This window comes from Phacochoerus africanus, chromosome 12, assembly GCF_016906955.1.
Source record: "Phacochoerus africanus isolate WHEZ1 chromosome 12, ROS_Pafr_v1, whole genome shotgun sequence".
Lineage (NCBI taxonomy): Eukaryota > Metazoa > Chordata > Mammalia > Artiodactyla > Suidae > Phacochoerus > Phacochoerus africanus.
The window spans coordinates 19,076,218-19,100,545 of record NC_062555.1 but is presented as its reverse complement, the minus strand read 5'-3'; the positions used below and the strand labels follow the sequence as shown (position 1 = coordinate 19,100,545).

The following is a 24,328-nucleotide window of genomic DNA, read 5'->3' as shown; positions in this document are numbered from 1 at the left end:
CTAGGGGTCTAATCGGAGCTTCAGCTGCCAGCCTGCACCACAGCCACACCAAAGCAGGATCTGGGCCGCGTCTGCGACCTACACCACAGCTCATGGCAATGCTGTATCCGGATTCTTAACCCATTGAGCAAGGCCAGGGATCGAACCTGGATCCTCATGGTTCCTAGTTGGATTGGTTAACCTCTGAGCCACGATGGGAACTCTGAAAAAACCCTTTTCATAAAAGTTTTGTCTTATTTTCCTGACTGGTTAAAAGAATAATTAACTCTTATGCACTTACATGTAATTTAAATTGCTGGCATGTTTACGGTATTTTAGAAAATACCGCGGCTGGTCTCGTTGGCTCTGCTGACCTTACACATTTTCTATGATGATTTTGGATTCAGAGTATATAACTCAAGTGTTTCTAATTTTAGGAAAGTCAGAGACAGCTGCTTACCTAAAGGTAAGATTTCTGACAACCTTAAGGTCCAGAAGCCAGCCATAAAATAGAGCTTTCTAGATTATACTGTACTTATTACTGTTGTTTTTTAAACTATCACTTCATCCTGTACCAGGTCTTTGATTCAGCAGTTTTGTGAGCTGCTGTGTAGGAGCCAAACACCAGTTAGTGTGAATATGTTAGTAATACATGATTCTTCCCCTCACCCCCGAATCTAGTTAAGGGGACATCTGTAAACACCATATAGTGTCACCCCTTCATTCAGTCTATATTCATGTTCAGCCCACTTCTTTGTTTTTATTTGAAAGGATCTTTTTTTTTCTATTGTTTTAGGTTGAAATTTTATCTTAATTTTCTAGTAAATACTTTTCTTTGCTAACTTGGATGAAAATAACTAGTTTCTTATATTATTTCATTTTAGCTATTCTTTTCGAAAGATGAGAGTTGTAGTCCTCATATTGGCTAGTATATTTTAAAGTTTAGGTACGCCCTGTAATGCTAAACTCTTCCATCCTATAGTAACACAGTCAGAGTGGTTAAAAATAATGGAATGGTGGGTGGTGTTCTACCATATGACTTATTCTAAAAATCGTGTTGTATTTATATATTCTTCATTTGTGTGCATGCATGTGTGTGCATATCTAGTTTGAGGCATAAATTGCTTTCCACAGTTTTTGCCTTCATGTAATTCTTTGAAGAAGGTTGATACTCAATTTGAAGGAAACTTTTCCTGAAGTATTAATTTTGTGCATATGGTTTTTGGCCTTTTTTTTTTTTTTTTTAAAGGGCTGCGCCTGTGGCGTATGGAAGTTCCTAGGGTAGGGGTCGAATTGGAGCTGTAGCCGCAGGCCTACACCACAGCCACAGCAATGCCAGATCTGAGCTGCATCTGCAGCCTACACCACAGCTCACGGAAATACCAGATCCGTAACCCACTGAGCGATGCCAGGGATCAAACCAAAGTCATCATGGATACTAGTCGGGTTCATTACCATTCAGCCACAACAGGAACTCCTATGCATATGATTTTTACTGCTATCTTTAAAATAAATCTGTGATAGTCTAGATAAGTTTTTGTAATAGTGTAAAGTATAATTTTCCCTAGTGAAATCCTCAGAATTCTCATTTTTTTCTATAAGAACATCAATTTCGACAAATATACAAACCCTTCCCTTAGCTTCAAATTAAGTATAACATGAAGTACAGTGCGGAAGTATCTGAGGAGTTAATTTTGTTGAACTAATATAATTGACAGTTAGGCAGACTCTAAATCTCTTATTCACGTGGAATGCTCCTATGTCCAGATTCTGAAGCAGACTTGCTGCTTTGAATCCCATTTCACTTCTCACTGTATGGCCTTGATTAAATTAATTCACTTCTCTGTCTCAGTTTCCTATCTGTAAAATAGGAATATGAGCAAGCACTTGCCAAATAAAGTTGTTGAAAAAAATGAATGAATTACTAAAGGCAAAGCACATAGGACAGTGTGTGACTCTTAAGTATTATCTTCCCATTAGTGTTTATTATTAGTATTATTATCATTATCACAACACTGGCTCAGTAATTCATTTCCTATGTCACTTAATTGTCTCTAGATTTTAGGCCTTTATTAATGTGAAGAGATTTGGATTCTTTCTTTCTTTTTTTTTTTTTTTTTTACCTGCAGCACGTGGAAGTTCCCAGGCTAGGGGTCCATTCGGAGCTATGGCCACCGGCCTATACTTCGAGCTACACCACAGCTCATGGCGATGCCGGATCCTTAACCCTGAGCGAGGCCAGGGATCGAACCCGCAACCTCATGGTTCCTAGTTGGATTTGTTTCCGCTGCACAACGACGGGAACTCTGAGATTTGGATTCTTTATGACTATAACTGGGGATATGTTAATCTTCCCTGGATAGTGTAGATTGTAATCCATTGATACATTTTCCCTCATAGATTTTGTTGTGATTTTTATGCTTGCAATTAAGCAATACTTTGAAACCTAGACTCTGAAAATGTTTATCTGTGGATAATTGGAGAATGCAGTTTCCTGAAACAGTTGGTTTTAAACTGTTTAAAATAAATAAATCATTTGCTTTATTTTTGTTAACTAGCCTTCTGTATCATCAGAAAGCTGGGGCGGGGGAGGAGGGCAGCGTTGAATTTATTCGGGCTTCTCAGCAGCAGACCAAGGCTCCTTCAGGACATGCCCAGACAGTTGCACAAGGAGGCAGGTTTCCTTCCAAGATTTTCTGTCTTCTCAGCTTCTTTTTTTTTTGACCTTGCCCATGACACACACAAGATCCTGGGCCAGGATCAGACCCATGCCGCAGCAGTGACACTGCGAGATCCTTAATTGCTGTAGGCCACCAGGGCACTCGCAAGTTTCTTAATCCTGTTTTTACTTCCTGCTCAATGTGATTTCATTTTCTTTTCTCTTCACAGACTCTTATAAATTCCATCCAGGTTTTCTTCTATTTTCCTATGGTTTTAAGAATATCTAAATTGTTGAATTTTCATTTTCTTTATTACTCCTCTCTCTCCAGCTATATTGTTGGCAGAGGCAGGCTCTTTTTGTTGGCCAAGTCAAATTTATAGAATTTTGCACATTCTATGCTTTTAAGATGTATTGATAATTAAAGTCAAATGGTACCATAAATATTTTTTTAAAAGATTACTCTCAGGCCTAAGCATGCATATTTGCATCTAATAAACCCCTCCTTTCAGGTACTTTTTCTGCATATTAGTTAACCTAGTGATTTCTCCTTTTTTTTTTTTTTTTTTTAATTTAAAGATTTTTGGGTGTTGTGCCTGTGCCATGTAGAAATTCCTGGGCCAGGGATTGAACCTGCGCCACAGCAGTGACCTTGACCCAAGCCAGTGCAGTGACAATGCTGGATCCCTACTGTGCCACAGGAGAACTCAGCATTTTTTTAAGAGTTTTTTTTTTTTTTTAATCCTGCAGGATAATCCAACAGATTTCGCTGAAATGTTTTCTAAAACAAGCTATCTTGCTTTAGATATATGGCTCATTTTCTGTGGTTCTGTGGCTGTTAGATTACATTTGTACTTTGCATGCGCATATGGATGTGGGATGCAGAGTTTAGTGGTGACATTGATATTTTCACTTTTTTTTTTTAAACCTTTAATGTTTCTCAGAAAGATGAATGGCATATAGCTGTATGGTCTTCAAGGGGAGTTTTGCTTTTCAATGTATTTGGAGCTGCTGCCTCCCAAATGATTTTCTTGCCTTGCAGAAAACAAGTGTGTCCACTGCCATTATTTGTATCTGCTGTTTCTCAGTGACATTCACAGTGTTTTTCCTGTATCCCTCCATCAGTGAGCTATGACAGCAGCACCTAATTGTTATTAGCAAGCAGTACCCCCCTATTCCTAGCAAGTTTTCTGTTTATGAATGGAATATGAAAGGAGAAAAGCTAGTTAGTATTTTATAAATGTACCCTGTAGTAGAAGCCCGTGTAATGTAATATGGTCTATACTGGGGATTTTGGTTCATTGATTGACCTAGTTAAGAGTTTGGTATCCTTAAAAATGACACATACCTTTGAACATTTTAGTCTACTTTATAACTTACGTATTAATTCTGTGACCTTCTTTGTGTTATTTTATTATTTTTCTTTTCCTAAAGCATGCCTCTGTTTGATCTTAAGTTTCAGCTTTGGTTTCTTAAAGTAGAGAGAGAACTTAAATACGCAAGAAATTCCAAATGTAGCATTCTGCTAGGCATGTGTGGTTTCCCCATCTTTTATGTGTATCTCACAATTTCTTAGTGACTCATCTTGATAGAAACTTAGTTTTCATAGAATTTCTGTATAGTCACATTGTATCCATTTATATAATTTTTTTGGTCTTTTTTTTTGTAGGGCTGCACTTGGGGCATATGGAAGTTCCCAGACTAGCGGTTGAGTTGGAGCTGTAGCCACCAGCCTACACCACAGCCACAGCAATGGAGGGTCTGAGCTGCATTTGTGACCTACACCACAGCTCTTGGCAGTGCCAGATCCTTTAACCCAATGAGTGAGGCCAGGGATCAAACCCTTGTTCTCATGGATACTAGTCTGGTTTGTCGCCATGGAGCCATGATGGGAACTCCCCATTTATATAATATTTAAATTGTGTAATTACAAGTACAGTTGGAATGAATTCATTTGGTCACAAACCTAGCTGACTTAAGTATCCAGCCTAAATGCTGGGAGCAGAAGAGTATGGGGTGATCAGAGTAGTTTATAGCTTAAAACTGAGTTTTTTAGTGCTAATGGTATGTTTTATAGATGGAAAGGAGAAGACCTCTGAGATCATCCATCTGGGCGCTGGAAGTCAGAAAAGGGAACTTTCACTGGCATGTTTTGGGGCTCTTATTCAAAGCTTGTAGATTTTACTTTTTGCAGTTAATATTGCACACTACTTTCCAAGTCACTCCTTGAGCGCATCTTAATTAGGAGAGATGAAACGATACAGTGCCAGCTCTTCAAGGGTTTTATATGATGTTGGAAAGATTAATATGCATCATCTATGGTGAGAACACAGAGCGTGAGTCCCTATTTTTAAAAAAGTTATTGACGTATAGTTGAACTTACAATGTTGTGATCATTTCTGCTGTACAACCAAGTGATTCAGTTATACATATTCACACATCCGTTCTTTTTCAGATTCTTTCCCCATATAGAGTGAGTCCCTATTTTCAGTGGGAGAGGAAAGGCTTTCCAGAGGATGTGACACTTTTGTCTAAATTTTAAGGACAGTATCAGGCAGGGGTATTTGGGAGGAGGAAAGTACAGGGCATGTGCCAAGTACTTGGCCAGGTGTATGGCCAAGTCTGGCTTAAGTGTTAGTGCTGTGGTGCATACTCACGGCCCCCCCTTAGCAGCAGCAGAGTAGAATGGGGTCTTGTACACGTAACAAACAAGTTGTAAGTGTTTGAAAGAAAGCGCACATGTTGAGAAAGAGGCCAGCTCATAGTGGGTCCCTCGTGCCATGCTTCCAAGCCAGTGTTTATCCTGAAACGAGTCTTTGGAGTATCTTAAGCAGAACAGTCATGGGATGAGATTTGATTTAGAAAAATTTCCCTCTGGAAGCATTGGGAGGAGGGAGTCAAATTGTGGTCAGAAATACGTTAGGAGACATAATCCAGATGAGAAATTAGGGAGGGCCCACATTAAAGCTTTCGAGCATTGTGAGCGAAGGGGACAAATGAATTTAGAAGTTTTTTAGGAAGTAGAATTGACAGGCCATGGTGACAGAGTACCTGGCAGGGGGAAGGGCAGTGACCCCTGCGTTTTCAGGATGACTAGAGCCCAGGGTGGTGAACTTAGAGAAAAAGTCTTCTATTCGTAACTTCTTTAGTGCTTAACACAGTATAGAACATGCTGTGTATTGTTTACTTTCCTATTGGGAAAAAAATACATGTTTATTTTTCCTGATTTAAATGCATGGTCTTTCTGTAACTCTTAAGGAGCCGTGGAATGTAGCTTTGAAAAAGATTTGTGGAATTGAAATCTAACATTGTGTTTACTCTAAGCCTTTTTTAATACCTGAAATGTTATAAAATTGCAGCCTTGAGCAAAAAAAAAAAAAGTTGGCATCAGAGAATAAGATGGAAATACTGTCTTTAAAATTCCTATTTTTTTGTGTAATTTCTTTCTTAATATTTTATCTTCTAATAGCTGACATCTTGATTCACAGAATGACTTGGTATCATAACAGACAAGATGCTGATTCTCTTAGGGGTAAACTCTCGAAGTGGTTGGTAGCAGAGTAGAGGTTACTGTACAGGTCTTGATAACTTCACGCAGACTAGGCTCTGTCACTTGAAGATCCGTGGCCTTCTCCTTTTTCAGAGATGCTGAAGATATGTTCATTTGTGTGTGGAAGTAAATTCATCGGGACCATGACTTACAACAGTGACGATCTTTATAGCATGTCACATACTACTTTGGGAGAATCAGTAAAATGCTGGGCGATATCCATAGTATTTCTCTTTCATCTTACCTGTACTAGCAAATCCTGTGTCCTCTGTTTGATGTCTCTGTCCTATAATGCTTCCTTCTCCTTTATTTCTAGTTTGGGCCAAATCTGGCCCAAACAGTGCATGTCTCACTGGTCTTCCAAGCTTGCTTTCTTGATTTCCTTGCCTGTCTTCCTGAATTCCTTCTCTAATAGTAGCCAGAGTCATCTTGTGTAAGCCATGTTCTGCTTAAGAGCCCTCAGGTGGCTTCCCAGTGCTCTTGGAGTAAAAATCCCAGCTCCTCCCTATGGCTCAGATACTGCCTCCTCAGAGAGCCCTCCTTGTGGAAAAATTAATGAACACTGTGGGAACTCAAGGGGGAAGGAGCTTGGGGACTCCAGAAAGACTTAATAGAAGGAATGGTATTTGATTCAGGTCTTGATGAGCAGAATTTTGTTAAATTATGTACTGAACGAGTATTTAAACAGTGCTTTGCTATGTGCCTAGGCGTTGCATATTCATGTTTTCTTTGACAGTGATTATTTTGAAAGGAAGTTGCTGTTTTCAAAAACTTGGCTTTATTGCAACCTCAATAAATAGCACATACAAGAATAGCCAAAGGATCCTTAGTTTAGTTGTTAAATACCAAGAAACATTTCATTCATAGGTACCTGTAAAAATAGAATTGGGCAAGCATTCTCTTCCAACGTATATACCTGTTCAGGAAAATTGACTTAGATACGGAAATTAATTTTGACAAAGCCACAAAATTGGATTGTAGTGTCATGGCTTTTATACTTTTTTTTTTGGCCCTTTTAGGGCCGCACCTGCGGCATATGGAGGTTCCCAGGCTAGGGTTCGAATTGGAGCTGTAGCTGCCGGCCATAGCCACAGCAACTTCAGATCTGCGCTGAATCTGCAACCTGTATACCACACACAGCTCACGGCAATGCTGAATCCTTAACCCACTGAGTGAGGCCAGGGATCAAACCCGCAACCTTGTGGTTGCTAGTCAGATTTGTCTCCACCATGCTACGATGGGAACTCCTATACTTTTTTTTAAGGCCAGCCATCTCTAGCCTTCTAATGCCAAATTTCATTTAAAAAATTAACATCAGGAAGATGAAGTGCAACCGATTACATACACCAATTGCATTTGGTCATAAAATGAAATTTTTATTTGTGGCTAATTTAGTGCCTGATCTTCGCAAAACTACGGTTTAGTAATACAGTCATGTAATCTTTTGGGTTGTTCCTTTACGGACTCAGAATGTTGAAGGCTTTGACTAGGTATTCATTTTGTGGGTGGTTATAATGCGGACAGAATAATAGTATAAAGGTAATAAAATTTCTGTCTTTTTTGCTGTGCTCATTTAGATTGTCATTAGATTTTTTTTTTCTTTTTGACTCTTCAGTAGCTGTGATTCTTAAATCTTGCCTTCCTTCCATGTTACTTTTCCCTGAAAAACTGCACATATGTGAATTTTTGAAATTTTAGCATTTTAGAAATTCACTCATTTGGTTTTCTCATCTAAAATTCCTCCTAGATAAAGCTGAAAATTCTTATCAGAAGAACCTCTCTAAGCTAGAGGCCCATGGTGGCCTAGTGGTTAAAAATTTGGCATTGTCACTGCTGTGGCCTGGGTTCATTCCCTGGCCCAGGAACTTCCACGTGCCACAGATGTGGCCAAAAAATAAAAACGAACAAATAAAAAGAGAATCTCTATGCTGAACCTATCATTGCTCTAGTGCTTGTATAGGCAGTTGCATTGTGACTCAGGCCAGTTATATAGTCATACATACAAAGCAGCCTTATAAGTATTTCCCTGGACCAGGGAGAAATGAAAAAAAAAAAAAGTGGACAACATAGAGAATTATATAGAATGCTAGTTATAATGTTTATAGTATATTACATTGTCTTTATTTTGAGATTTTTAAGTTCCAGAAGTCTTCATTTTAGTAAGTGATGGTGGTACCCCCTCCTGAAGGGGTCCTCCCTGGAAAGTAGGCCAACATTTTGTGTACCTATTCTATTTTGATTGAGCCAGTTGGTTTTGAAGTTAATGGGTTTGTGAAATCCAAAACTGGGTACCCCTGGCTTATTGTGTCCGCTGTCATTGGAGTTGGTGTCGTGAGTGGTTTTCTTTTCACATCAACCACCAGTTCTCTTTGTTTTGGATACCAGCTGGATGTCCAGCAATTCAGCTGAATTCACACGCCAGTTATCTAGAATTAGTACAGACACCATAGGTTGAGGGCTCGGTGCCTCAAGATTGCCCCCACTTTAGACAACAGCTGCTGTCAGCTAAAAAAAAGAAAAAAATTAACAGCAAAAATAGTGAGTTAAGTTTTATTTGGGGCCAGATGAGGACCGTAGCCCTGGGAGAAGGCCTCTTGGATAGCTCTGCTCTGAAGAGGCTGGGGGAGGGTCGGTATAACGTGATTCGGGTGAATGGGGTTACGAGCATTCAGGCACAGATGTTGACCCAAGAGTGCTGCTAGTCATGAGGAGCAGATATCTCCATTCGTGATTGTAGTGCTTTTCTAGATAGGAGAAGATGCAGGAAATTGGGCTCATGAAGCCTTGAAAATATCTTAACTATACGAAGGCTGGTTCTGCTAGTTTGTCCCAGACCACAGAGTGCCTCACTCCTGATCTCCGCCCTGAACTCCTTTCAGGGATGTTGAAGCTCAGCCACTGCAGTGACTAGTGGCTTCATTCTTGTAGAGCCAGATGGCAAATGACAATTTTTAGTTGGCACTGCCAGTGGTGTACTGAGATTACCCACACTTAGGCCCACCTAGCTACCAATTCAGGGGTTCCCATGCCTCCCCTTCAGGCTCGATCATTTGTTAGAGTGATTCCCAGAGCTCAGGAAGGTACTTTACTCACCATTACTGGTTTATCATAAAGGATGCAACTCAGGAGCAGCCAGACGGAAGAGATGGAGAGTTCCATACCCTCTCCAGACTTGCCACCCAACCAGCACCTCAGCTTGTTGGGGTGTTTTTATGGAGAGCTCATTGTGTAGGCATGATTGATTAAGTCCTTGGCTATTGGTGAGTGAGAACAGTCTCTCTAGAGGTGGGAAAGGGGTGGGACTGAAAATACCTACCCTCTGATCAGTGGTTTGGCCTTTCTGGCTCCTAGCCCCCGTCTGGAAGCCTAGTCATCTCATTAGCTACCAAAGACACTCTTACTGCTCAGTAGATGCCAGGAGTTTTAGGAGTTCTATTCCAGGAACCAGGACAAAGACCAAGTATTTTTTAATAACTCCAGGATGTGTGTGTCTTTAGTGAGAAGTTCTAGGTGTGTGGAAAGGAATGGCCAGACCTGACTAGATCACTAAGCATCCCAGGAGGTGGTGCCGTCCCTTCCTGGCTGGACCTTGATGTGGCTTTTCCAAGTGCCTGATGTTTTCTAGAAATGGAAGTTATTTGGGGCTTCACTTGTATCTTCACAGTTTGCCATATAACCTGTGTGGCTACGATTACATCCCTAATAACATTTCAACTCTTATCCAACTCTTACTCTTTTTTTTTCCCTTCCTTTAATCTTAGCTTCTCTAGGTGCTTCTTGGCTTTGTTTAGAGTTGGATTTGTATCCCTAACATCTCATTTTGAAGATTTCTTTTCAGTATCATTAGAAGACTGATCAGCTAATTTTTGCAATTTTGTCCTTTCTTGGCTATTTTGATACGTTCATTTAGAGATGTCTTTGTTTCTATGGTTATAATTTCCCCAAGGAAGTTGAAATCACCAGACATTTGATTGCTAAGTGGTTTGTGTATGTGCCTTGATTAATTAAGCACAAGTCAAAGCTCTTTAGTTGACTGCGTGCTTCAGTATTTGGCATGTCTTTAGCAGCCCACTCTGTAGCAATGGGAAAAGGAAAGGTGGAGGAAAAAAGTTGGGACATTATATATAACTCTCCTGGTTTTAGATTTCTTAACTTTTTTTTTTGAGAGATGGAATGACCTAATTTACAAAATAGGGGTTTAACTATTGCTTTAGCTTCTATGATCCCACTAGAACTTATTTTTTTTTGTCTAAGGCCATAGCATATGGAGGGTCCCAGATTAGGGGTCCAGTAGGAGCTGTGGTTGCCGGCTTATGCCACAGCCAGAGCCACAGCAATACTGGATCTGAGCTGCACGTGCAACCCACACCACAGCTCATGGCAACATCAGATCTTTAACCCACTGAGTGAGGCCAGGGATTGAACCCGCATCCTCATGGATACTAGTCGGGTTCATTAACCACTGAGCCGTGATGGGAACTCCCCACTAGAATTCCTTGAAGACACATTCTTTCTTTTTTTCTTTTTTTTTCTTTTTAGGGCTGCACCCATGGCATATGGGAGTTCCTAGGCTAGGGGTTGAATCAGAGCTGTAGCTGTCGGCCTACACCACCGCCACAGCAATGTGGGATCTGAGCCACGTCTGTGACCTACACCTAAACTCATGGCAACGCCAGGTCCTTAACCCACTGAGTGGAGCCAGGGATCAAACCTCTGTCCTTATGGATGCTAATAGGGTTCATTACCAAGGAGCCACAGTGGGAACTCCAGAAGAAATTATTTATTGAACCTTGGTAAACATCATATATGTCCAAAAATATTAATTTTTGAAAACTGGAAAATATTGTTCTGTATTTATTTGCAGATTTGTTTATTGACTTGTTATTTACAGTTGGTTGGTAAATTTGTTTCTTAGATTGTATACTGTAAGAAGTACTTTGTCTTAGCTTGTTTCGTTTAATCTTCCTATAGGGTTATGTAAATGCAGTCACTTAACAAGTATTTCTGTTGTGAGTGATGAAGAGATTCCAGTTGCTGACAAAGACTTTTTAAATTGAGCTTTTAAGACTAATTCAAGCTTTAGTCATTGGCTTGTTTTTATTTCCAGGTCTATTCCCCCCCCCCAAAAAAAAAAAAAATTCAGTGCAGCATAAAAATTTAGACAGTAAATTTAGACACTGGATTTATTTTGGTGCCACAAAGGTATAGTTACAAGTTGGTTTTTGTAAGATTTAGCTAATGGAAGATGATAAACAATTATAACCATTCCAAGTGGGTTTTGTGCTTAGTACTGTGACCTCTTTAGGTTTCCCAGGATCCTCTGTCATTAAGTGACGGCAAATCCTGTAAAACACATACATACATTGTTGAGAAATGGGCCAGGAGCGTGGGTAAGAAGGGAGGGCATGAGAGTGACTTTTTGTTTGAGTATATTGGGGAGGAACCCACAGGATCTACCGTTTAAAATCTTTGATGCTAAAACTGGTGGAATGAGGAATGCTTTCATCAAAGATGGGATTTGAGGATTTACTTAGCATTTCCATTAACAGCTCCTTGAGCATGAGATACGAGCATGAGCTGAGTTTTCTATGTGGCGATTGAGTCATTTGACCCAATGGAGTTAATATACTTATTTGCGTCTATGTTCAGTTTTGGTGTTTGATTTTTTTTTAAAAATAAAATACAGTATAAAATAAAATTCCAATCAGTCTTTTTTGCCTGCTAGTGTTTTGGAATATTTGGAAGATGAAACTAGTGCTTAATATGGAATTAAGATCATCTCTGCATTTTATTTATTCATTTATCTCAGGCTTACTTGGTAATAAATAATTGAGATGAAGCTGACATTTAAAGATTCTATCATGGAGTAGGTCTGTTTTTCTTTACTGTTTTTTTTGTGAAGGTTAGAATTTTGTTTTTTTTTGATAAGCAAGAAATAGATTTATTAAGATAAGGACACTTGTGAGAGATGCCAGTGGGCAGACGAGGCACTGCTGTGAAGGTTAGAATTTAAAATCTAGGAGGATCCGTAGACATCATCTCATTTTACTTCCTCATTGTAAGTGAAGAAATTTGAGATATAGGATGTTATCTTGCCTGAGTGGAGTCAGGGACTCAGTTCCTGGTGCCATTAATGCAGTTAGTGTCCACTGAGTATCTCAAGGGGCCGATAGGGCTGAGCAGGGTCTGTTACATAGACCTGGAAAGCAAAGCCCGATGATAAAAGTAATTTTGCCAGTAAAGAGGGGTGATTGATCACAAAGAATTCACCAATATTATAAAATAAGTCTACACACACAGAGTTAAATGATGAATTTATACTTGTTATACTAGTTTAATGTATTTGGTACTCAGATTTAGAAGACAGCTTACGTACGTCACTTGTCATGTCACTTGCCGAAGCGCTCTTTGTGGATCCCGACCTCCTCCTCCTGGTCCCTCTTTACACTTCCTTTTCTTTTGTCTGTCTTCCACATTAGACTCCACCCGGAAGGGCAGGAAGCATCTATTTTGTTCACTGTTGTTTCTAGCACCCAGTAAAGCACTCATTGTTGACCGACTGCTAGGTCACCTAACTCTGTTTTCAAGGCTATGTGGGAAACTTCGCATATTTTAAATATATTAAGTTTGCTTTTTTTTTTTCTCCCTAGTGAACAGAGTATCTGTCAGGCAAGAGCTGCTGTGATGGTTTACGATGATGCCAATAAAAAGTGGGTGCCAGCTGGTGGCTCAACTGGGTTCAGCAGAGTTCACATATATCATCATACAGGCAACAACACATTCAGAGTGGTGGGCAGGAAGATTCAGGACCATCAGGTAAGGGTCTGTTCATTCTTAAAGTCATGTAGGATTTCACAAGGACTTGACATATTCAGTAATATAAAGTGGTGCTTTAAAACATATAGTCAAAATAATCCTTATGGGGAAAACTGAATGTAGGTTTGCCTTCCCACCCTTTCTGCTTTATATAAAGCCTATCTTTAGATGAGGATTTAGAACTAATCATTCAGAGTTCCCATTGTGGCACAGTGGTTAACGAATCCGACTAAGAACTATGAGGTTTCGGGTTCGATCCCTGGCCTTGCTCAGTGGGTTAAGGATCTGGCGTTGCCGTGAGCTGTGGTGTAGGTTGCAGACGCGGCTCGGATCCCATGTTGCTATGGCTCTGGAGTAGGCTGGTGGCTACAGCTCCGATTCGACCTCTAGCCTGGGAATCTCCGTGTGCCGCAGAAGTGGCCCTAGAAAAAGGCAAAAAGACAAAAAAAACAAAACAAAACAAAACAAAAAAAAACCAAAACTAATCACTCAAGAATATAAATCTGAGGTTTTCGATTATGAATATTCATTAGATCCTCTGGCCTTAAAACTACCTAGGTTTTGGAGCCTAAAGTAAATACAAGACAAACTAAAATGTGAAATATCACATTAAGTAGCAGGTTGTGTTTAAGGAATTAATTTCCTACCCGCAATAACGGGGTATGGGACTAGAGGAGAGAGTTCAAAATATAAGTAGTTTCAGGAAATATTGTTAAATGCAAATATGGTAGAAAAATTGTAGATATTAAGGTTTCTGGAATAGTTAGGCTTTTGTAATTCATGGCAGGATAACTAAGCTTTTACTAAGTCCCTGCTCTGATTTCTTGGAAGGGTGACTGGATTATCTGATGACTTGATTTTTTGGGCCTTACGAGATCAGGAGCAGTAGATAGAGGGGAATGTAGGTAGGGTCTTGCTAGCCTTACCTGTATACTGACAGCAGTGAGGACTTTCATAAAGATCAGATTTACAGGATACTTTCGGTTCTGGCAAGATGATGAAATCAAGCGTTGTTAAGCACATGCAGGAAAACTGTACCACATTTCCAGCTGAGCTCTGACTAAAGAAAGGTGGGTCCGACATGTATGGTGTGTAACGAGACGCTGCAGCAGCCCTGTGTTTTGGGAAAGAACTTAGGAACTGCTAATATCCAGGGACTTAGATTTGCTCTATGTGCAGGTAGGGTTGTGGCTTGTGAGAGGCTGGGCTTTGAAACTGGGGTCTGCCTAAAGCTGAACCTCTTCATGGGGCTGCACACCGTAAAGGGAGAACTAAGAAAAATCTTCCTCATCAGCACAGGTAGGCAAAGGAGTTTGTTTCTGTCTGAGCGGAATGCAGGCCACTGAACTCCTAGGGCACATGGCAAAAACACATGCATTGTTCCCCTGGAGAGAACTTTCCAGAGACCTGAATCTGTTTACAGAAAGAGCAGTTCACTGAATTTAGCGAGTGTAGCTATTTAATGCGAATGGTCCGGGTCCCAGCCAGCCTGCCCTTTCTGGCTCCCTTCTTCTCTCCCTGTGTTCCACCCCCTACCCTGGTCTTTTTTTTTTTTTTTTCTTTTCTTTTTTCTTTTCTAGGGCCACACCCGTGGCATCTGGAGGTTCCCAGGCTAGGAGTTGAGTCGGAGCTGTAGCCGCAGGCCTATGCCAGAGCCACAGCAATGCAGTATCCGAGTTGCATCTGTGACCTTCACCCCAGCTCACAGCAATGCCAGATCCATAACCCACTGAGCGAGGCCGGGGATGGAACCCGAAACTTCATGGTTCCTAGTCGATTCCTGTTCTTTCTCCTCCCTAGCCCCACTCCCTTTGCTACCTGCACCCATTGCTCCACCCTTCTCTGGTCTCCCCAGTCTCTGCAGCAGGAACTCCCCTGCCAGGCTGGCACCCAGGTTGTCCTGAGTACTGCTCTCGTCTTTGACTTTCCTCCAGCAAAGTGTCCCAGCAGTGACTTAGGCCAGAGATAAATGGAATACTCCCTGAGATGCTGCTTTTAGAGAGAAGATGAAAACCAGACAACTAGAACTTTGTGGAAATTATTGAACGTTTTTAAAACAACATTCCAAACTAATAGCTGTAAAATAAATTTTTGGTAAATTTGGTAAGTTGGTCATTTAATATACTGATGAACAAACCTAAAAGTATTTAAACGTTGGCAAAAAAGAAAATGAATATTTAAAAATAATTGGATCAAATCATTATTTTATACACTTGAAATGGATGTATGTCAGTATACCTGAATTGAAAACAGAAGTCTGAGTAAGTCAGGAAATTTCCATATGAAACCCTCAAGTTTTTATTCATGAGAGAAGTAAACTATCCTGTGACTTGCACTTTTGACAAATGGAATGTTTCTTAAAATGTTGGAAAATTTAAAACATACTTCTAAATAATTTGTGACACTAAGATAAAATCATTATGAAGATTAGAAAATATTAAAAATAAAAACAAAAAAGACCTTGGCCTGAGTGACAAAAGAAACCTGTGGGACGTCTGAGCTGTCCTTAGATGGACAGATTCTACAGCCTCCCCAACCTGCTTGTTCTCTGTAGCTATGAATCTGTTTCTGTTTTGTTATGTTTATTGATTTACTTTATTTTTTAGATTCTGCATATAACTGAAATAATAGAATATTCGCCTTTCTTTGTGTGACTTAGTTTACTTAACATAATATCCCCTAGGTAGATGGACAAATCTTAATGGCATATCATAAGCAAAGCCAAAGAAAGCAGAAGGAAATATGAAAAATAAGAGAAAAAAATTACTTAAAAATAAATAGAAAATTAATTATATAAAAATAAATAGAAAATATTAACACATGCTGCTTCACTCAATAGAAAAATTGGCAGAACCATACAAAAAAGTTACAATTAGACAACACTAGGATTGGAAAGAGATATCACTGTAGTTAATAGTAAGGAAATATATGACAATATTATGAATAGCTTTATACCAATAAATGGGCCATTTTGTAGAAAAATACAGTTTTCCAAACTGACAGAAAGGTGTAAATATGTAATATATTTCAATCATAAAATATATCAGTAGTTAATAATCTGCCCCCAAAATTTAAAAAATGAGGGAGTCTAGAGCATTTATAAACAATTTAAAACCTTCAAGTTACTACTTTGTGCAGATTGTTCTAAAGAGGAGTGTTTTGTGAGACCAGTGTAATGTTGATATATAAAGCCTAGGAGAACCATTTGAGAGAGGAAAATTAAAAGCATAGTTCAGTTATAAATGATATAGATATAAAAGTCCTCAGTAAAATATTAGCAGCGTGTATATGGGGGCAAATAAGGTTTAGCTCTCTTTATCTCAGTTGTGTAAGGGTTAACATGAGATAACCTGTTAATGTAATTTACTGGAAAATCAACAGGAAACAAGATTCAGGAAAAACATTGATAAAATTAAAATCCATACATCCTAATTCTCAGCATATTTGGCATAAAAATAAGTTTCCTTAAGCTTGTGAAGATGAATAATATAAACATATAGCAAACATAGGATACTACAGTGTTGGGAGGATTCCTCTTAAACTCAGTAGTAAATTGAGGATTTCGGCTTCAGTCAGTCTCATTTAGCGTGGCAGAGGAGGAAAGCCCACAGTATGAAGGCGACGAGATAGAAGCTCTAGGGACTGAAAAGGAAGAGACAGAGCTGACCTTATTCACTGATGTCATTGTCTATGTAAAAAACGTCCCAAGAATATCTGCAGATAAAATATTAGAACTAAGAAGATTATTCAGCAAGATTGCTAGAAATAAGATCAGTATATGGGTGTTCCTGTTGTGGTGCAGTGGAAACAAATCGGACTAGTATCCATGAGGATGCAGGTTCAGTCCCTGGCCTTGCACTGTGAGTTAAGGATCCGGTGTTGCCGTGAGCTGTGGTGTAGCTCGCAGATGCAGCTTGGATCTGGCCTTGCTGTGGCTGTGGCATAGGTCGGTAGCTGCAGCTCTGATTTGAATCCTAGCCTGAGAACCTCCATGTGCTGTGGGTGCAACCCTAAAAAGCAAAAAGCAAAAAAAAAAAAAAAGATCGGTATATAAAAATTAGTAGCATTTTCTTAAAACTAGCAGTAAATAATTTGAAAATATTATTTTATAAAGATAAACTGCTGACAGTAACACAAATGATAATGAAATAAGTGGTTTCCTTTCATTCCAGAGTATCTTGTTACATTTCTTTTTATTTATTTGAAAATGTTTTTTATGGCCACACCTGCAGCATATGGAAGTTCCCAGGCTAGGGGTTAAATCGAGGCTGCAACTGAGGCCTATGCCACAGCCAACCCAACACCAGATCTAACCACATCTGCATCCTATGTCGCAACTTACAGCAACAGTGGATCCTTTACCCACTGAGTGAGGCCAGGAATCAAACCCACATCCTCATAGAGACTGCGTTGGGTTCTTAACCTGCTGAGCCACAATGGGAACTCCCCTTGTTACATTTCTTTTTTTGTTTTGTTTTGGTTTTCACATATACATGCTGTGTGACATGGGTTTTGTGTGTCAGTTTGGCGACGCTCCAGTACTCCCTCCTCTTACATTTCTTTACAGTTATCAGTCTGTTCTAAGTAGAGACACATTATTGTAATTTATTAAACATCATCTAAACTAACTTCCTCCCTCCCTCCCTCCCTCCATCTCTCTCTCTCTCTCTTTCTTTCTTTCTTTCCCTTTTCTAGGGCTGCACCCGAGGCATATGGAGGTTCCCAGGTTAGGGGTCTAATTGGAACTGTAGCCGCTGACCTGCACCAGAGCCACAGCAACACAGAATTGGAGCTGAGTCCGTGACCGTGGTTCTTAGTTGGGTTCTTTAACCACTGAGCGGGAACTCTGAACATCATCTAAACTTTCTGTAGTAAATGCCATTTAAAAAAATTACCATTTATTTGTAAAATTGAATATGTACAAATACTACACATAAAAGCTTACTATTTTCTGCCTTAATACCTAATTGGTTATTAAGTTCTAGGCACAGTACTTAGGTTTTATATAGATAATACGTTTCTGACTTTGAAAGAACAATATAGTACAGAATGGGGACATGAAGCATATAAGAAGCTCAGTAAGTTTTTTCATTTATGATAAATCATAGCACAGCAAGTGCATAAAAGAATATTTGGTCAAGTTTGTTGAGAAGATGGGGAAAAGGGTTGTGGTGGACTTGATAGACAAGATAAAAGCTATTGAGCCAAGTCAGAAGGACATATAGAAGTTTACTGCATGGTTTTAGTCTGTTGTGATCAGGCTAAAAATGGATGAATGTATGTAATATGGAAATCACCACTAATCTAGACTCAAGCTCATTGGGTCTGAGGTAATAGAATTATGAAGAAGTTCGAACCTGGTAACATCCTTCGTGAACATCCAATAAATGGTCGTTATTAAATGAAAATATATTCTTCCCCCTTTTAAGGCTTTTTGAGATTATTTACAGCATTGTCCATCCTTGAAAGTTAGAAATGAAACAATTTGTTCAAATTCTAAAATTTCTGTATTAGAAAGTGAAACAATGATGTAAATAACAGAATTTTGATTCTAGTAATATTTTCCTCAAGTTTTTCTAATGTTCTGTTACTGAACAACTGAAAAAATGAGCGTAGCTATCTTTTTTATTTGCCCTTTTAAAATGTTTGCCAAGCAGGACATATGATTTACCTTAAAATGAGGTTTCTAATTATCTGGTAATGTTAAGTTCTAGTAGCTTTGGGTTTCTAGTAGCTAAGGATGTGTGACCCCTCACCCCCGTATGTGTATGAAAATCATAGGGTAAGAGGTGATCATATCTTTTTAATTGTAGTAAAATAACAACATTTATCATTTTAACCATTTTAGTAGACGGTTCAGTGATAACTAAATACATTCACATCATTCTGCAACCCTCACTACTGCTCATCTCCAGAACTTTTCCATCATCCCAAACTGAAACTCTGAACCCATTACAAAATAATTTCTCACTGTTCTTTCCCTTAGGCCCTGGCAATCTCCTTCCTGTGTTTTTTTTTTTTAATGAATTTTACTGCTCTAGATATCTCAATTAATTGGAAACATATAACATTTGTCCTTTTATGTCTGGCTCATTTCATTTAGCATAATGTCATTAAGTGGTTGTCGTATTTTAAAAATAATGTCAAGTTTCAGTCTTGGTGGATGAAGTAATTTAGATAAAGCCTCTCACTATTTACACTAACCAAGACTTGGAGACGGTGTAAGCATCCATCAGTAGATAAATGGAGAAGCAAGATGTGGAATACTACCCGCAGAAAATAATGAAATAATGCCATTTGCAGCAACAAGGGTAACCTAGGGATTATCATACTCAGTGAAGTAAGCCAGACAAAGACAAATATTATATGATATCACTTATACGTGGCATCTAAAAAATAGGACAAATGAAGTTTTTTGCAAAACAGAAACACACTGAGAAGTAGAAAACACTTACGGTTACCCAAGGAGGAGGGGGATAAATTGGGAGTACGGAATTGGTAGATGCATAGGACCTTATGTTAAAGAGAAGAACAAGAAGGACTCTCTGGAGAGCACAGGGAACTATATTCAATGTCTTGTAATGAATTGTAATGGAAAAGAATTGAAAAGATAATTTAGAGATAAATATATTTGTATAACTGAATCACTTTGTTTTATACCTGAAACTAACACAATACTGTAAATCAGCTATATGTCAATTAAAAAATAAAATAAATAGAGCCTCTCTCTGTGAACCTAAACAATTGGGCAGAATAAGTATTTGGAGAGCTTATATGACTGTGAAGAATTAATGAGTCCATGGCCTAAAAGAAGAAGGAACCAGAGAAATAAGCCCAGCTTTGGACTTTTGTTTATCTGGAGGCACACACTCAACAGAGCTTTTGGCAGACTCGTGGGACTAGTAGAAAAAAAATTAGAAATTAGGGCCTTCTAACGAGGGGAAGGTTGTCTTGGTATTCCACCAGGCCATGATTTGGGCCTAGAATCCCCATCCCCTGGGGAGGAAATTTGACTCAGAAATAGACTAGCCTCAAAAGTTCTCTTGTGGCACAGTACATTAAGGATCCAGTGTTGTCGTTGCAGTGGCTTGTGTTGCTGCTGTGGCACAGGTTCAGTCCCTGGCCTGGGAACTTCCATGTGCTGCGGGTGCTTCCAGAAAAAAAAGCTTGTGTTCTTGCTGTGGCATCGTGGGTTAAGGACCTGGTGTTGCAGCAGTGGCATAGGTTGCAGCTGTGACTCAGTTTTAACTCTGGCCCAGGAACTTCCATGTGCCATGGATGTGGAAGGATTAAGGTATTTGAGATTGTTCGTTTCCCTAGCTGCTTGCCAGAAACAAATGTAAATCTCTCCTGGAAAAATATAACATCATTGTAGGCCTCAAGATTTCCATATAGTCCAGAGACAATGTTTGGCATTGAATCAGAATAATCAGCATGTGAGCATGTGAGGAGAACAGGGAATAATAAGAGGAACAACCCATTGGGAATCCAGCTAATGGAATTATCAGAGGTTGACTTTAAAATAACTATGCTTTATGTATTCAAGAAAACAAAGGGCAAGACTGAGCATTTCAGTAGAGAAGTGGGAAATTTGAAAAAAGAACCAAATGGAAATTTTGGAATTAAAAGAAAAGAATTTCTATCAATAACTCAGTGCTGGCTTTACAACAAATTCAAAACTGCTAAAAACAATTAGTAAACTGGAATACAAGTCAGAAGGAAATACTCAGTCTGAAGCTGTTATGTTCTGAGAGAGACAAATATGGACATATATAAAAAGGTTAAGAGAGACAAGGAATACAGTAGAAAAGTGTAAGATACGTGTAATTGGAGTCCCAGAGGAGAGAGTGGGGCAGGAACAATCATTGAAGACATAATAATAAACAAGAATTTCTCAAAGAATGAAAGGACATCAACTTAGAAATGCTGTAAACCTTAAGTGGGATAAATACAAAGAAAACCACATGTAAACCCATCATCTTAAAATCACCATAAAGTAAACTCAAGGTGAAACTTTTTTAATGAGTTTTATTACATTTATAGGTGTACAATAGTCATCACAACCAAATTTTACAGCATTTCCATCTCAAACCCTCAGTGCAGTCAAAGAAACCAAAGACAGAGTTACAAGAAAAGGGTTTTTCTTTAAAAAAAAATTTCAAAGAAACATTAAAATATCAGCTAACTTCTCAACAGAACTAACAAAAAAAGCTAGGAGGAAGTAGATTTCAAAGTACTAAAAAGAAAATAAATGGCCACTTAAAGTCCCATACTAATATAAATAATCAAAAATGAAGGTGAAACATTTTCTTACAAACAAAATTGGAGATAATTCATCACCAGGAAATCTGCTTTGAAAGAAATTATCAAGGGTGTTCTTGAAGATCAGAAATGGTCCCAGCAGAAGCTTGGAGAGGGCAGAAGGAGTAAAAAAAGAAAAAGCAATAGAAAGTACAAATATTGGGTACATCTTAAACGATCAACTGTATAAGACTAATGATAATCTTTTATGGGGTTTAAAATATAAATGAAAGTAAAATAGTGTAGGATGTGTGGGATGGGCTTTGGAAAATGGGGTATTAGAAAAAACAGTTTTGTAAAGTCCTTGTATTGTTGCAGTAAAGATAAAATACTGATTTTTATTTGTCTTTGGTAAGTTTGAGATGCCTGTTGTAATCTCTAGGGTAACCACTAAATCAGCAGTGAAAGCATGTATAACTACCAAACTAATAGAGGGGACAGTGCTAAACAACTCTAAAATAAGGTTTAGACCCAGATTTATATATAATTTACATCAAATGTAAATGGACTGATCACTAATTAAAAGCAGAGAGTGGCAGGTTGGATATATAACAGAAAATTGATAATCAATATAAAATTATAGCTGCATGCAAAGCAAAACTGAGGAACAGCCAAATAGGAGAATATACTCTAGTGGCTCTCAGGACCTATGGTAAACTACAATAATAAGACACTGTGACGTTGGCTCAAAGGTGGGCATATGGACCAGTAAAACAGTAGAGAGCCATTTAGACACTTGATTTATGCAAAAGGTAAACCTGCAGCAAGTTAAATAGCCAGTGCTGGATCGGTTGGATGCCATGTTGAAATTAAAAGGACACTTGAACCTTGTTTCATACCATAGGCATAAATCACTTTTAAAGGTAAATGTCTAAGTTAGTACAATAAAATTTCTTTAAAATAAGATCGGTTAATGTCTTCATGACTTGGGATTGAGAAGCATTTCTTAAACAGGTTACAAAAAGCATTAACTATAAAGGAAAAGATTGTGAATTGGACTGAGTAATTATTAAGAATTTCTGTTCATCAAAAGACACCATTAAGAGAGTGAAAAGGCGGAGTTCCCATTGTGGCACAGTGGAAATAAATCCTCCTGGTATCCATGAGGATGGGGGTTCGTTCGATCCCTGGCCTCACTCAGTCCCTGGCCTTGCTCAGTCGTTGCTGTGAGCTGTGGTGTACGTCACAGACGTGGCTCGGATCTGGCATTGCTGTGTCTGTGGCGGCAGCTGTAGCTCCAATTTGACCCCTAGCCTGGAAATTTCCCTATGCCGCAGGTGTGGCCCTAAAAAAAAGAGAGAGAGAGTGTGAAACGGGGAGCCACAAAATGGGAGACGGTCTTTGTAACCATGTGATCAGCCAGTATATATAGAGGAGTCTTACAGATCTATGAAGAAAAAGATGGACAGCTTAGTAGAAAAATGGACAGGATATTTAATTTTAGCAGGTATTCATAAAAGAGATCTCTAGATAGCCATTAAAATGTGATAAGGCCCTGTATCTCAGTAGTAATCAGGGGACTGCTAACTGGAACCATAAGGATACTGTGTTCATACCCAGCAGAATTGCTGAAATAAAGACTGACAGTACTGGTTGTAATATTGCACTCTGTGTGTGGCTGTGCAAGCTCTGATAAACTGCTGTGGAAGTGAAACTTGATAGGACCACTTGGGAAAGCTACTTGGTGTTTTCTACTAAAACTAAACATATGTATTAGGGCTCTGACAGTCCCGCTCCTGGCCCAACAGAAATGCGTGCTCACGTGTACCAAAGACATTTTGTAGGATGTTCCTAACATTGTTTTTCATATTCCCAAACTGCAGATAATTCTATTGTTCATTAATGGAAAAGTGGGTAAATAAACATGCATTATACAGTGAAATACCATAGAGCAATGAAAAAGAATAAACCACAACCACGTGCAACACATAGAGGCCTCTCATCAACAATTTTGAGGGAAAGAGGGCAGATAAATTGCCATGTGTATTGTGTAAATCCATTCATATAAAACCCCAAGACTACAAAACTGATCAATGATATTAGAAGTGTAGCTAATACCCTTTTGGGAGGGGAGAAAATGAGGAGGTTTCTCAGGTTAGTGTCCTAATTCTCGATTTGGGTTTTGGCAGTATGGAAACAGTCACCGAGATACATGCTTATGTTTTATATACTTTCTGAATTTATAATACATCAGTAAACATGTTAAAATATATTTAATGAGGGATATAGATTTTCTTTTGTTTTACTCACTTAATCTTTTAATGTCAGACCATTGTAACTGCCGGATAGCCAGTTACAAAGGCTGCTATTTCTGCAGACTAATTTTACCCTGTTTGAAATGTTTTTTGCCAGAGTCTGTCAGGAGCAGGTTTGAGTGAATATGTCCATTCAGGATTTGTTGCCTTTGTTGATTTTGCCCATTATTAGCTTGACTTTATAAAGAATTACTGTCTTCTAGGTCGTGATAAATTGTGCCATTCCTAAAGGGTTGAAGTACAATCAAGCTACACAGACCTTCCACCAATGGCGGGATGCTAGACAGGTGTACGGTCTCAACTTTGGCAGCAAAGAAGATGCCAATGTCTTCGCGAGTGCCATGATGCATGCCTTGGAAGTGTTGAACTCACAGGAAGCAGGTAGGGTGTCCATGGGTTACTTGTTTTCTTGACCTGAAGGCCACGTGCATGTTAAAGTGAATCTTCTCTGACCAACTTTTATATCATAGACGTAGTCAAAGTAATGCTTGGAACTTCTTTTGTTTTCTTAAAAAAATGTGAACTTTTCTTTGTTGATGATATATTCTAGAAGGGTACTCTTAGAAAACTGCTTATTACTTAGTAATATTTTAACCTCCTCATTTGAAGCTATTTTGTTTCTTTATTCTGATCTAGAACCTCAACTTTCCTTAAAGGGACATGAGGCCCAGAGAATAGATACAGTGGATTGAATATGCATATTTATCATCATCTTACTTTTTGTGAAAAAGTTACATTTCTAAAACAGTTTTAAAGCCACCGATGAGC

At 38.8% G+C, this 24,328-nt stretch overlaps 1 protein-coding gene across 9 annotated transcripts in view; it reads left to right on the top strand.

Moving 5' to 3' along the window:
- The window catches only part of ENAH (ENAH actin regulator), a 169,281-nt gene that overhangs the window by 68,201 nt on the left and 76,752 nt on the right, over positions 1-24,328 (top strand). For all 9 annotated transcript variants that reach the window (XM_047755463.1, XM_047755461.1, XM_047755457.1 and 6 more), the window contains exons 2-3: positions 12,839-13,004; positions 23,764-23,941. In XM_047755463.1, the coding sequence (XP_047611419.1) occupies positions 12,839-13,004; positions 23,764-23,941 (344 nt within the window). The remainder of the gene's footprint in view (positions 1-12,838; positions 13,005-23,763; positions 23,942-24,328) is intronic.